The sequence below is a fragment of the Cnephaeus nilssonii genome (assembly GCF_951640355.1).
Source record: "Cnephaeus nilssonii genome assembly, chromosome: X".
Taxonomy (NCBI): Eukaryota; Metazoa; Chordata; class Mammalia; order Chiroptera; family Vespertilionidae; genus Cnephaeus; species Cnephaeus nilssonii.
Genome location: NC_137071.1, coordinates 53,382,577 through 53,397,469, shown reverse-complemented (window position 1 = coordinate 53,397,469; position 14,893 = coordinate 53,382,577). Strand labels below are relative to the sequence as shown.

At 44.1% G+C, this 14,893-nt stretch overlaps 1 protein-coding gene across 1 annotated transcript in view; it reads right to left on the bottom strand.

Annotated features, from left to right (window-relative positions):
• Nucleotides 1–13,044, bottom strand: part of XK (X-linked Kx blood group antigen, Kell and VPS13A binding protein) — a 122,897-nt gene extending 109,853 nt beyond the window's left edge. The window contains exons 1-2 of the mRNA XM_079765541.1: nt 12,528–13,044; nt 6,242–6,504 (exon numbers count right to left, since the gene is read on the bottom strand). Of these exons, the coding sequence (XP_079621667.1) occupies nt 6,242–6,504; nt 12,528–12,772 (508 nt within the window). The 5' untranslated portion in view covers nt 12,773–13,044. The remainder of the gene's footprint in view (nt 1–6,241; nt 6,505–12,527) is intronic.
• Nucleotides 13,045–14,893: the final 1,849 nt, after the last annotated feature.

Sequence of the window (14,893 nt, the reverse complement as noted above, 5' to 3'; positions counted from 1 at the left end):
AGAAACCCTGGTATCTTACTGGGTAGCCCTGAAAATGGATGGTGCTGGAGCGTCAGGCCCATACCCTGCAATCGCTGGTGGTTGGTCAGAGTGGAAGGGGAGCAATGAGGGCACTTCTGCATCCCTGCGAAACCCACATGGACTCTAGGCCACAAGGAGCAGAAGTGCTGCTGAGATGGGCCTTGAAGCCTAGGGTGCGGCCCCAGGTGGAACTGCTGCAGGTGAGGAATTCACCTAACCCAGCAGATACTGCAGGCAGGCCTGATGGCAGCTGGATGGCTTGGCTTCCCTGCCCTACAGTGTGCATTGAGGATCAATCATGAAATTCCGGCAAAGGCGGTCAGTTATCATTCTTGTGTTTATGCAATCAATCAGGCCAAATTGAATGCAATAGATAAATTGGTCTTAATTTTGCTCTTTAATAAACATAAGGGTGATTTTAAGGAGAAAAGTTCTATTTCAATAGGAGTTATTAGAACTGAAATGTTGGGAGATCCAAGATGGCAGTGTAGGTAAACATCTAAACTGCTGCCGTCCACAACAATTTCAAAACTACAACTAATAGACAAAATGTGTATCACCCAGAACCACGGGAAAGCTGGCTGAGTGGAAGCTCTACAACTAGACAGAAAGAGAAAAGAGCATTCAGGGCACAAATGCTGAAAAACTGAGGTACGGGAGCGCGCGAGGGATATGAGCTGGTGGCGGAGCCTGGTTGGCGGCAGGTATTGCTTTCTTCAATGCGAAGAGAGACAAGCTCCCAATCTCTCTGAAATCCAGTTTCTGGGGAGAAACATGGCTGTCTGCCATCGGGTCGGAAAGTGAGGGTGGCTTGTGTGCAGAGCTGCGCGCAAGAATAATTGTTTGCTGTGCTGGGGCGTGAGACGCGGGGACGCGGTCAAGATGGCGCACTGCCAGCCATCGCTGTTTGCCATGCCCTAGCCTAGTGACACCCTGAGACTCCACCCCTTACAATCTACAAACACACCCAAGCTCCAAGCAGCGGCTTTTGCATATGAATGGCCTTCTCTATTGCAGCCAGGTTAACCTAGTAAACTTTCAACCCGGTACAGACAGCTCCAAAGCCTCCAAGCTCCAAGCAGGGAGGAGAGGACTGTGGTTCTCACTGTAGCGCCTGCAGGGTGGCCTCAGACAGTAGCAGAACTACACTCCATTGGAGATCCAGAAGCCAGTGTACCTAGTGGTCAGTGTGAGACACCAGATTTCAACTCCTCAGATCCATAAGTGACACATTCAGGAGGCAGACTCAGTGAGCACCAAAGCCCCACTGAAACAAGGCCTGTACCATAAGCATGTCTCCAGTGCAGCAGTTCTTCCATTATAGACACAGCGGGTCCTCACAACCAATTTGCCTGGAGGTCAATTCCTCCTAGTGTACCAACAGCAATCAAGGCTTAACTACACCAACACTTTGCACTCAGCCCACAAAGGGGTGTACCAAGAGCGACCACCTCGGGTGATTGGGGAAGCTGAGCTACTGGACCCATAGGCCACCGACCACACAAAGCCACTCCATCAACAGAGGGAGGCAGCTAAAATGCGGAGACACAGAAGTATGTTGCGAATAGGAGAGGTGGAGGAAAGTAAACTACTGGACGACACAGAGTTCAGAACCACATTTATAAGGTTACTCAAGAATATTCTAAAAACCGCTGAGAAACTTGAAGAGACCTCCAAGGAACTTAGTGAGACCTTCAAGGGCCTTAATTAGAATGCCAAAAAAATGGAAAAGGACCAGTCAGAAATTAAGCATACACTGTCTGAAATAAAGAATATACAGAAACTCAACTGTAGATCACCGTACCCCAAGAGTCAAACCAAAGATCTAGAATATGAGGAAGCAAAAAACACCCAACCAGAGAGACAGAAAGAAAAAAGAATCTAAAAGTGTGAGGATAGTGTAAGGAGCCTCTGGGAATGCTTTAAGCGCACCAACATCCAAATTTTTGGGGTGCCAGAAGAAGAGAGAGAGCAGGATATTGAAAGCCTATTGGAAGAAATAATGAGAGAAAACTTTCCTTACCTGGTGAAAGAAATAGACTTACAAGTCCAGGAAGTGCAGAGAATGCCCAATAAGAGGAATCCAAAGAGGACCACACCAAGACACATCATAATTAAAATGCCAAGGGCAAAAGACAAAGAGAGAATCTTGAAAGCAACAAGAGAAAAACAGTTAGTTACCTACAAGGGAGTACCCATACGACTATCAGCTGATTTCTCAACAGAAACTATGCAGGCCAAAAGGGAGTGGCAAGAAATATTCAAAGTAATGAACAGCAAGAACCTACAACCAAGATTACTCTACCCAGCAAAGCTATCATTCAGAATTGAAGGTCAGATGAAGAGCTTCACAGACAAGAAAAAGCTAAAGGAGTTCATCACCACCAAACCAGGATTACATGAAATGCTAAAGGGTATTCTTTAAGAAGAGGAAGAAGAAGAAAAAGGTAAAGGTAAAAATTATGAACAACAAAAAGACATCAAATACATACCTACCAACAAGTGAATCTAAAAATCAAGTAAATAAAAAATCTGAAGAACAGAATGGACTGGTGAATATAATAGAATCAGGAACATAGAAAGGGAGGGTACGTACAATTCTCAGGGGGAAGGGGGTCTGAGGGGTGCGGGAAGAGATTGGACAAAAATCTTACACCTATGGATAAAGACAGTGGCGGGGGCTAAGGGCATGGGGTGGGGTGGGGAATCAGGTGGAGGGGAGCTATGGGTGGAAAAAAAAAGAGAAACACCTGTAATAATCTGAACAATAAAGATTTATTATTTTAAAAAAAGAACTGAAATGTTTTCTTTCCCTACCACCAGACCATTTGTTATAACTCTAGCTGTTCTAATTGCTCAATAATACTAAATTTTATAACACAGTTTGTCTCCTCCAGGTCACAAGCCCACCCCCTTCCATGCCCAGACCTCATCGTCCCTCTGACAGAGAGCAAGGATCTCTTGGCTCTGAAAGAAAACTTTGTTCCTCCTCAGCATGGAAGTAGCCAGAGGAGCCCACCAAGGCCCATTTTCCCTGAAAGGATTCAGAGCCAGGATCCTTAAGGGGATGTGTTAGGAATTTAGACAGACATGAGCAGAGCAAGGACAATGGGCCAACTGGAGAAGAAATAGATGGGACCCTGAGACGTGCTTCTCACCACTCCAACTGCTCTGAAGCCAGAAATGAAGAAACCTGTGTAGACTCCCTCTCCCTTCCTCTAAGAAAGCTAACAGGTTATAGAACAGCTAATAGAGAGAATCAGTAAGCCCTGAAGCCCTAGATGTTACTCCAGTCTAAATCTCTGGACTGCCATTACAATCCCTTGGGTAATGAAGATGAAAATGACTCAAGCTGCTGAACACCCTACTCCCTATCTTTGAGTCTTCTAGCGAATCCCCAAGGCTGAAAATCAGCTTGAGGATCAAGGAGGTGGGGGGGGAGAGGAATGATGAGAAAAAGAAGACTTTTTTTGGGGGGGTGGGGGGAGACCAGCAACCTGACTCTGTACCTAGTTAATCAGTACATTTCTATTAGCCTATAGTCTAGTCACTGCCCCTTCCTTAATTATCTGGTCTTGCAAAACCTATTTACCTAAATAATCACATTTTAAAGAGGCCATAAACCATGAATAATACACAATCCCCGGAGGGGGTTATCAGCGCTGGTGCCAGGCCAGGCCTTTAGGTGTGGTCTCACGTCCCCCATGCCAACACATGGGGCTTTTTGCAAAGCCCGAGAAAGATCCGGAAGTCTGATGCATATATGGGGGACAAAGAAAACAAAGGGTATAAAGAGAAAGCTTCCTCCATATTGGCTTACTCAGGATTTGGAGAACTGACCCCCTGAGACACTGTACTAGTACATGTGAAACATCTGAAAATAAATGGCCTTATCCTGGACCTCCAAGTACGCCTGTGTATTTTTCGGTCACCTGGTAAAATCTGTAACAATCACACAATGGACACTATCAATGTTTGCCTCTGTGACACACCCCAACCCCTGTTTCAATTATAACTGCCTTTCTCCTTCCTGGTGAGGAATTCCTTCCACAGATATGTTAAGGAGATGATTGGGATTAGTCAAGACCTGCATAAATGGCAGCCATCTGAATTTTTAAGAGGACTATGCCTGTTTCCTTTTTCCATATATATTCTATTTATTGTTTAACTCTCAGAGGACTTATATTTTTCCAAATCCTTTGGGGGCATCTCACAGATTTTTTTTTTTTTTTTGTGAGACTGACATTTATAAGATAGGTTTTATTTTTCTCGATTGGACCAATATGCTGTCGCTTGCTGACCTCTGAACTATAAGACAATCTTCATTTTCAAAAACTTGAGAAAAAAATGGGTCTACTTGGAAAAATAAAACAGACTATAATCACATCTGGTCTTTCCTGTGTCCCTGACTGACACATGGAAAAACAATGAACTGGGAAAAGGGCATACACATACATGAATCACCTTGGTCAATGTCCATTCTGGTTATAATTTCTTAGAGAGCAAAAATACTCTGGAATTATTTGAGCACTTACTATCTGCCAGTGACTGTGGAAGGTATTTTAACATAAATGTTAATACACCAAGGTTCAAGACCTCAACTTAAGGTCCTGATATATCTTAATAATCACCTTCACTCTGAGGTAACCAGGATGAGGGGGATAGTTGTATAGCATGCAAACATCCTGTGACCCAGCCATAAATGAAGAAATTGTACCACTCAGTTTGTAATGTAAGCAGAAAGAAGATAATATTAAGGGAAGTGAAATTAGTAAGAGTGATTTATTATTTTTAAAATTCTAAGTTCAGTATTATCTTCAATATGTATTTTTCAACTTAAGGCTTTTAACTCATTTTTGCTTATCTATGCCATAAAACTTATCAGAACATCTAGTTTTCATTTACTAACTAGAGGCCCGGTGCACGAAATTTGTACATGGGGGGGGGGGGGTCTCTCTCAGCCCGGCCTGCGCCCTCTCACAGTCTGGAACCTCTCACTCCTTACCGCCCACCTGCTCGCTGCTCCTTACTGCTCAGCTGGCTGCTCCTTAGTGCTGCTGCAGAGGTGGGAGAGGATCCCGCCACCACCACTGCGCTCACCAGCCATGAGCCCGGCTTCAGGCTGAGCGGCACTCCCCCTGTGGGAGCCCACTGACCACCAGGGGTCAGCTCCTGTGTTGAGCATCTGCCCCCTGGTGTTCAGTGTGCATCATAGCAACTGGTCATTCCACTGATCATTTGGCCATTCGGTCGATTTGCATATTAGGGTTTTATTATATAGGATAATATTAATGTTTGAAAGGGGCTATCTCCTCTTCTCATATGAAAGTTTTTCACTGTGTCCATGCACATACAGGTGGGGCTTTTTGGGGGGAAGGGGATCTAGCTTAACCAAAACCTGCCTTAATTTGAAAATGTGAGAGTAGCTTAAAGGTTAGAGCACTGTTCATTTAAAAGCTGAGATACCTATTCAAACTGCAAGAAGATAAAAGTGCACTCTTGTTTTCATTATTTACCATAAAGAAGCTATTATAACCATGTCCACTAGTTTACAACTATCACTGAAAGACAGAGGCAAAATCCAAAGAGGCCTCTGGCAGCTGTATGTTCAGCCTACAGCAAGCTGTATTTTCCAAAATCGTCAATGCAGTGAACTTCCAGAACTCTACTCTTCCCCATCAAGAATCAATTTCCTCCCCTCCTTTTCCCTTGAACTTCATAAAGATTCCTAGCTGCTTCAACAAAGAAAATACAGCATGAATGAGCTCACAGGACTTCCAAGGCTGGATCACAAAAGGTGATACTCTTCTACCTGGTCTTCTCTCTTGTCTTAGGACTCTGACCCTTAAAATCAGCCACCATGCTATGAAGCCCAAACCAGCCCACACAGAGAGATGAAACAAAGAAGATCTGAGACCATCAACAATAAGAAATATGAGTGAATGGGCCTCCAGTGGATTCTAGCCTCCCATCTTTGGGCCGCCCCAGCTGATGCACATTAAAGCATAGGTGAGCCCTTTTAGCCCTCCCCAAATAGCAGATTCATAAGCAAATAAACACTGTTATTGTTTCAACTCACTAATATTTGAGCTTAGTAACTGGAATGCAAACTCAGGACTGAAAGCACCTATGAATGAATTTTACCTAAAACAAAATAAACTTTATGTTTTACTCCCCATGTTGATCCCCAAATTAAGGCAGAGATAAAAGGTATACATACATCTTCCAACAGTGATGTCCTGCTGCAAGGTGCTTATATATAGCTGCAGGGTCAGCTGAGGGGCTGAGCCCAGGAAAGCCTGGATCACTGATGCTCGGCTGAATGCAGATCGGTGGGTGAACATCTTGCCCTCTGCCTGGCCCACTTCCTTCTCAATCTCCTCTGAGAGGCCATTTTTTGGCATTTGTCGCTTCTTGGTGATGCTGACATAAGGCTCTTCGATGTGGCCTGACTGACAATAGATGCATAAGACTTCAAAACACCTGGAAACAAATCAGCAAGTCATGATAATCAGAGGCAGACAGGATTCTCTTTTTTCAGTTACCCTGCTTACACTTAGCCCAATTCTCAAAGCCTTGACTTAGCTACTCTGGACTGCAGCCCCTCCTAGAAAATCATCCACACCAAGGGCCAGTTTTGAGCATGCAGTCCTCTTGAGTCCCTCCAGCAGGCCAACTGGGACTGACTGAGAACCAAATTGAGAGGTGACATCAAAGCCCACTGAGGCAACCAACCAAGTAGATACTAAAAAAATATTCAATTTGCCTTCCTGACATTTATTAGCTGTTGCAGTCTTGGGCAAGTAATTTAACCCTTGAGTCATTTCCCTCAATTATAAAGCAGAAATAAAATCTACCTTGCTACACTGTTATGGAGTTAACACAGAATCTATGTACACACACACACACATATATATACACATATGCACACAGATCTATAAATCTCTCTCTATTTTTTTTCTTTTCCACATCCAAGAGATGCCCCAAATTTCCTTAGTTAAAGCAGCAGCTATGGTTGTGAGATTCATCCCCCAAATCACAGAACAATTTGCCATTTAGCATTTCCCTGAAAGACCACAATTTATTTCCTATCTCTCTGCTCTCATAAGACCTTATGGAACATGACTAAATTCAATCATGCCTGGGGGCTGACCAGCTTTGGAATTTCAAGCCTACCCTGAGGAAGGAGCTATAACCAGTCACCTTTCTACACTGACAGAGTACCTGGCTTTTAAAATTGGATTTCCTCTTTAGGCAATGATATGGATATTGAAGGAAGGAAGAGTAGTGATGTGTCTGATTTACTTTGAAATATACAAACACAAATGGATTGATGGTTTGATAGAAAGATAGATAGATGTATGAAATAAAATGTTAATTATAGAATCTAGGTGGCTAGTACTTGGATGTTCACCATACAGTTCTTTCAAGTTGTCCTCTTTATGTTCAAAAATGTTCCTGTCAGAGAGGAAGAGGTTTGGGAGGCTGGATGAAATAAGGTGAAGGGATTAAGAAAAAAAAATATACCTGGGTCCGGGTGAGGCCACGCGCCCCTGGGTCCGGGTGAGGCCACGTGCCCCTGGGTCCGGGTGAGGCCACGTGCCCCTGGGTCCGGGTGAGGCCATGCGCCCCTGGGTCCGGGTGAATCTGGATCCCGGATCCAGGTGAGGCCATGTGCCCCTGGATCCGGGTGAGGCTGGATCCCAGGTCCGGGGAAGCCGCACGCACCTGGGTCCAGGTGAGGCCACGCACCCCCTGGATCCGGGTGAGGCCACGTGCCCCTGGGTCCGAATGAAGCCGTGCCCCTGGGTCCGGCCGAGACCCAACCAGAGGGAATCGAACCTGCATTACCACCATTTGTCCACCATCCAGAGCTGAGGGGTCAGTGCCGACATGTACACATAAGGAACTGGTGGACATTGATATTGGGTCTCAAAAGAACTGTTGGTCCCGAAAGAAACTCACTACAGACTGATTCATTTGCCTGTCAGCATAACTATTATTGCTCATCTCACATTCAGTTCATATAAGTATATCTCTAGTGACACATGATCTCGCTCATCTAGGGGAAATGATGAACAACATAGACTGATGAACAAGAACAGAACCAGAAACAAGGAGGCATCAATCAGACTATCGGGCCTCAGAGGGAGGATAGGGGAGGGTGGGGGGAGGGGAGAGAGATCAACCAAAGGACTTGTGTGCATGCATATGAGCCTAACCAATGGTTAAGTTCAACAGGGGGTTGGGGCATCCATGGGGAGGGGTGTGGGATGGGAATGGGGGGATGAGGACAAATATGTGACACCTTAATCAATAAAGAAATTTAAAAAAAAGAAATATATATATATATATATATATATATATATATATATATATATATTACATGCATACACACAGGCTACAGTGTAGTGATAGCCAGAGGGAAAGGGGGTGGGGGAGGTGGAGGTGAGCAAAGGAGGGAGAAATGGGGACAGAAAGAGACTTTGCTTGGGGTGATGGGCTCACAATGCAGTGTTAAGATGATGTTTTGTTGAGTTGTACACTTGAAACTTGTATGGCTTTGTGAACCAATGTCACCCCCATAAATTCAATAAAAACCTTTTTTTCATAATAAAATCTGGGGAAAAAATGGGTTTTTCCTAAGAATAAGAAAAATGCTCATAATGCATTTCCCTCCCCCCAAACATGCATTTTTATAACAACCTTATAATGCTGATGGAAGTTTTGATGGCTTCACTTGTTTTATTGAATGTTGCTAACTTTGTACTCTCATCCCGAGGCAACTATTGCAAGAAGAATCTATAATAATCTATAATAATAAAAACATAATATGCTAATTATACCAGACAGCTGGATGCCCTTCCGGACACTGCCCTCCCCTGCTGGCCTGGTTGCCCCCAACTGCCCTCTCCTGTCAGCCAATTTGGTTCTGATTGGTCGGTTTCTATGCCAGTCAGTGTCAAAAGCTCCACCTCCTAGGCAGCCATTGGCTCCTCAAAGTTCACCCAGATTTGGTTCTGATTGGTTGGTTTCTATGCCAGTCAGCATCTCTGGGCCTATCTCCGGGCCTGATCAGAGAGGCGGGGCTGATCAGCAGCCCCTGCAGAGGCCTGGAGAGAAATAGAGGCGCGGCTGCTGGCAAAGCCCGGAGAGAAAGAGAGAGGCAACGGCTGATCAACAGCTGCCAAGGAGGCTGTGGATCAGACCCTGCCTCTCTCTTCGGCCCCTCTTCCAGGCCTGATTTGCAGCCCCCTCGGCAGTCAGTGCTGGCTCACCATGGCAACCCAGCACTGACTGCAGGACTGACTTCTGGTGTTCGGTCGAGCCTTTGATCGGTCATTACGGACCCTGGGTTTTTATATATTAGGAAAGTCTTTTGAAGGTATACAATAAAGAAAAATAGTATAGTGAATAATTTTGCAATGCTCTATAAAATATTACTGGAACTTCTTAGCTTTTATATTATAAACATAGATTTTCATGAGCCATTTTTTCCTCATTACACCAGTAAATGAAAATGGAGGAAAATTCCTTGAACTAGTAACTCATTTATATTCATTCCTTCTCCCAATTAATTTATAAAATCAACATATTGTAAAAGCATAAACAAATTTTGTTGTTGCTGTTAAGAGGTATTTCCCCCCACCCTCTGGTTTTTCAGAATATCTACTATTATTCACAATAACACTACCCTTAAAAAACATCAAGACATTATTTATTCTGTGTTCTTATCATTGAAACCTGGCCTTAATTAGGAAATAACCATATAAACTGCAACTCTAGTTTTAAATATAATACTGATATAAATGAAATATGCTGCTCTCCACTGCTTCCCTAAAGGAAAGAACAGTGGGGTCTAGATTGCAGTATTTAGCCCATAATCATTGTAATTCAGTTTAACTGAGTAAATTCAACAACAGCATCTCATCTAAAAAGAATATGTTGGGCCAGTTAGTGTGCACACAAAAATACACAGAGCTAAATTTTCCAAAAACAAATTCAAAATATTACTAAGTCTAATTGATAAGGCAGGAAAAGAAACACACCATGACTCTCCTTTGTACGGGGGGAAATAACGTTGATCCTATGTAAAATCTTAGAGTTAAAATAGAAACAGTCAACAGGAAAAATTTCCAATAACATATTAAGTCACGCTAATACACAACATTAAATTGCTTTTTTTTTCCATCTGGAAGCTAAGAGGCTTGGAACTGCACCTTGTGTATCTCAGCTCGAAGATCATAGGTCCGCTATCTCCTTGAAATAAATCAGCTGCATTAGAATGACAGAGTCCTTGTTGACAGAAGGGGATTGTTTGTTGCTTTGTTTTTTATATTTTATTTTGTTGTTCCACGAAAGAAAACAATGACTTATTCAGAATTTTCTGGAAATATGTCATTTTATGGGGTTGAAACTTTTTATATGGCTAGTTGTCTCTTCAAAGCATCAAACTTTTTATTTTTTAATAAAGTTAAAATATTTTTACTGTAAAAACTGAAAAATGTAGAGAAGCATATAATAAAGGAGGAAATGATGCACTTTCTATATTTTTCAGGAGAAAATTAAAATCACCCATAACTACACCATCAGAAATTACCACTTTTATCTTTGCCATCCTGTTTTATATATAATATTATATCATTAGCTTTATCTTAGGTCACTCTTAGTATTTACAAAAATATTAAATGACAGACATGATAGGGTATTATCATTGACCTGGATAACTGTTTAGGTTGTGTTTTTAAATTTTTCCAAGATGACCAAACTTTCTTGATTTAAGACTGAACTACTGATAAAATGCACTCCACACTCCTCTGCCTTCTTTCACAAAGAGTAGAGAACATAATTCACTCCACTCTATTTCTAAGAAGCCTTGTGGACATAGTTTAGGATCTCATTTTCCTCATCTATAAAATGGGGACAATTACATATAGTTCATGATGAGGATTTGATGAACTGAGGCATATAAACACTTACCAAACCATCTAGCACAAGAAGCATTTGAAAAATGTCAGTTCCCTTTTCTGTGTCACTTTACTTAAACATCTGCCAGTACTGAGTTTTCTTTTCACAGATCAGGTTGAGACATGATGAGAGCCTTGCCCAAAGTCAGATAACATTGATTTTACTGAGCAGGAATACAATCAGGGTGCTGTGGCCTACTAGGCCAGGGAGGATGAACTCTCTCCTCATCAAATGGCTCCAGGTTGCAGTTTAAAAATTTCCCTCACCCTCTTTGTCTCCTTTTCCCTTTCCCTTTCCCTCTCCCCTGCCCCTTCCCCCCGCCCCTAACTCTTCCCTTGCTCTCAAGATGTCAGTAGCAACTTCTTACTTCTGCCCATGTACCTGTTTCTTTTCCTTTCTAAAATTCCACAGCTTCAGGAAAATTTGTTCATCCACTTTGTCCTGACTGTGTGTAAACTACAAGTCCAAATTCTGAGTGTCAGCTAGAATGGCTGTCTTTAATATGAAGTGCAACGTTTTATTAAGCACTTAGTAAAACCTATCTTGCTGCTTAACTTTGTGTTGTATATGTGGGGGTTGGTGTGGGGGTGGTGTTGGGGTCTCCCTAGGTCCATAGCTAGCTGAACAGATGAATTTTATGGCTGCTGAGGTGCCTCTTTGGCCTTTCTATGTCTACCAATTCCCCTATCACTTATGTCTAAAGTTCAGTAATATAAATTTATTTCTAATCCAGATAGAACCCCTTGGTTTTGCTTTTCCTACAGAGATGAAAGACATCAAAACAACACCTTTTAAACTCTTTTCAAGGTCCTTGGATAAGCCAAAGTCTACTTCATTACCATATATTTCTCTTGCTTTGTGTTAATAAAAACTAGTTTTTCTTTCCTTAACACACCACAAGTGTTTGTCTTCGTGGCACGTTGTGTTCCAGCTTCAAGGACCAGGTTTATAAGTCAGGCTGGGGCAGAAGATGGTTCTACAACCCCGTATATTTCCACACACAAGAAACGAGACTGATGTGTGGCTTTCTAGAGTTATGTATGAGAGTTGAATAAATTAATATTTGTAAAGCGTTCAGAACAGTGCCTGTCACACAGTAAACTCAACGTGTTGAATAAATTAAATAATCTGCCCCCGCTTTTGCTCCAACTGGAATTTAGGACACACTTCCCAAGGGTTTGTCAGGACCCAAACCAACCCTGCCAGAGCTCACCTGACCGCAGAGAAAGACTGGATTTTTAAGAGGTCGAACCACATGAAATTGTCATGTTTGTCAGTCAAATTCCATTGAATGTTGGTAATTTCATTGGCAAGAACCTAACAGGAACTCAGTACGCCCAGCTTCATTGCCACTTTCCCAGGAGTCTGTCACATTCCTGGGTCTACAAAGGTGGCTGAGAGTCCAGGTGGGCCGGCCTGGGCCCGGTCCCCAGTGCCACCACCTGACCCTCCTGGTAGGCCGCCTCCCACCTCCTCGGCCAGCGCGGGTAGGGGAGGCGGCCTAGGTCTGGGCCTGGGACCCGGGGTCCCGCACGCACCTGAAGAGGGGTCCGAGCTGCAGCAGGTGCAGCAGCAGCACGAGTGGCCGGTCGCGGCTGAAATCACGGTGCACAAAGAGGAGTGTGAGCTGCACGAGCGAGCAGGGCAGCAGCGAGAAAAGCAGCGTTAGGGACTGCCACATGCCGTCCCCGCCTGAGCGGTAAGTGCTGCTCAGGTACAGCGCCGCCATCGTCTCGGCCACGAACAGGAACACGGACGCCAGCACCGAGCCCGGGAATTTCATCTTGGCGTGTCAGCAGCGCTCCTGGCTGACGGTAGCAGCGGTGGCGGCCTGAGGGGCTGGCGGCACGCCGGGCCCCTCGGCTCCAGCTCTCTACGCTCTGCGCTGCCCGCCCGGGCGCGGGAGCTGATCCCAGGGGCGACCTACTCCGCGGCGCTGAGGCGGCGCCCGCAGCCCAGCTGGGACACGCCCACGCGCGCAGCCGTGCACCGCCGGAGCGCCCGAGTGCCCGCGCCTGAGGCGACAGTCCCTGGGCGGGTCACGAACCCGCGCCCTGCAACGGCCTGCCCAGGGCTTTGAAGGCGCCGCGGCCCTGTTGGCCCCGCGCGCAGCCGCTGGGTCCTAGAGCCCCTTGGCGGTCGTTCCGGTTAGGAGCCTTTCACATCCCTTTGAAAAACTGCAACCAACCGGGTGGAGGGCGGGGGCCGGGGGGGCGGGGGGGCGTGTTGTACAGAGTTAGGGTCTGGCCGCCTTTCCAGTCCAGTCTCTATTTTCTGGGCCTAAGGAACACCTAATTCCTGAAAGGACCTGCGTTTCTGGTCATTTAAAAATAACCTGACCACTTGTACTCTTCAAAGTACAAGGATAGAGCATGGAACTATGAACCAGGAGGTCATGGTTTGAGGTTTGATTCACGGTTGGGGCACATGCTGGGGTTGCAGGCTCCATCCCCAGTGTAGGGTGTGTAGGAGGCAGTTGATCCAAGATTCTCTCTCATCATTGATGTTTCTCTCTCTCTCTCTCCCTCTCCTATCCTCTCTGAAATCAATAAAATACATTAAAACAAAACAAAACACAACACAAAGCACAAGTGTATTGTCATGCACCCCAGGATTATCTTTTCACTGGGCCAAGTAAGCATGCCCTGAGGGCCTTTCAAATACAGTGGTCTGAAGCATTGCTGCTGATGGTGAAACAGCACCAGAGATAATCCTTAGGAGCCACACTATGTCTCCCTGAAAAACTGCCTACAAAATTAATTCCTCTATAACTGACTAACTCAGGGCAAAGACCAAGGCCTAATAAGGAAATGGTTTTCTAGCCTTGCTGGTGTGTGCCAGCCCCAAGACTAACACAATTCCTTTCCACTCACTGAATTCGTGACAACCTTCTGGACATCAGGATGAGCTCAATCCATTTTTTCCCCTCAGAACTTGAGCAGGCCACCAAATCTCTCTAAAATTCAGGTTCTAACCTGTTCCAAGGGACGAGACTTTAATAATGGCAAGGTTCTTTTTCCTGCTGAAATTACATGATTCCATCAATCTGCAGTAATTTTTAGCATTTTCTCCTTTAGAAAATGATGTCAACACAAATAGAATGCGAACATTCCATAGGAATCAAGATAAAAGTTGTAAGAGGAAAAAACAGGAATAGCTGTGTTTCTTCATTCTTGTATGCCCTGGGAAAATCTATTTATAAGGGTTAAGGGGAGGATTCCACCAACAGCTGAGAGGTAACAGGCCCATTCTCTAAAAGGATTACTAATGTCTATTTATAGAACCCAGCCAGCCACCATGTCCTGGATCAAGATACACACACTGTCACAAATACAGAATAGGCAGCAACACTCCACAGAATATTTTTATAATATTTTATTTGACGCTGTCTTAAGCTTTAAAGGAAACATTAATTTGTAGCTTAGACTTATTAGCGCACAATTAACATTTAGCATTAAGATTTTATTTTAAGGCAAAGGATTATCACAGATTTTATTAAGTAGACTGTACATAAATGGGAGTGGGATAAGCCAATAAACAACATCACTTTAAACAAAGTCCAGTTTACAGCAAATTATTTTTTACAGTACAAAACAAATAAAGAAAACACATTTTGAAAGATCACAGTGTTTAGAATAGTGTTAACAGCACTTTTAAAAAACAGTAAGGTGCAGCTCAAAGCTTCTGACTCAATCCTGCTTCTAAAGAGATTTCATTACACCATGCAGTGACTGTGAGCAAAACCCCACATGAAGGGGAGGCAACACCAACTGACTGTTGCACTTCCCCCTCTAGGAACAACTGTTAACAAAAGCTAAAATCGGATGAGCATTTGCAAGTTGATCCTTGTCAATCTGCACACCAGCTAACTTACCCCAGTGACCATGTCTTTATGTATTATCAT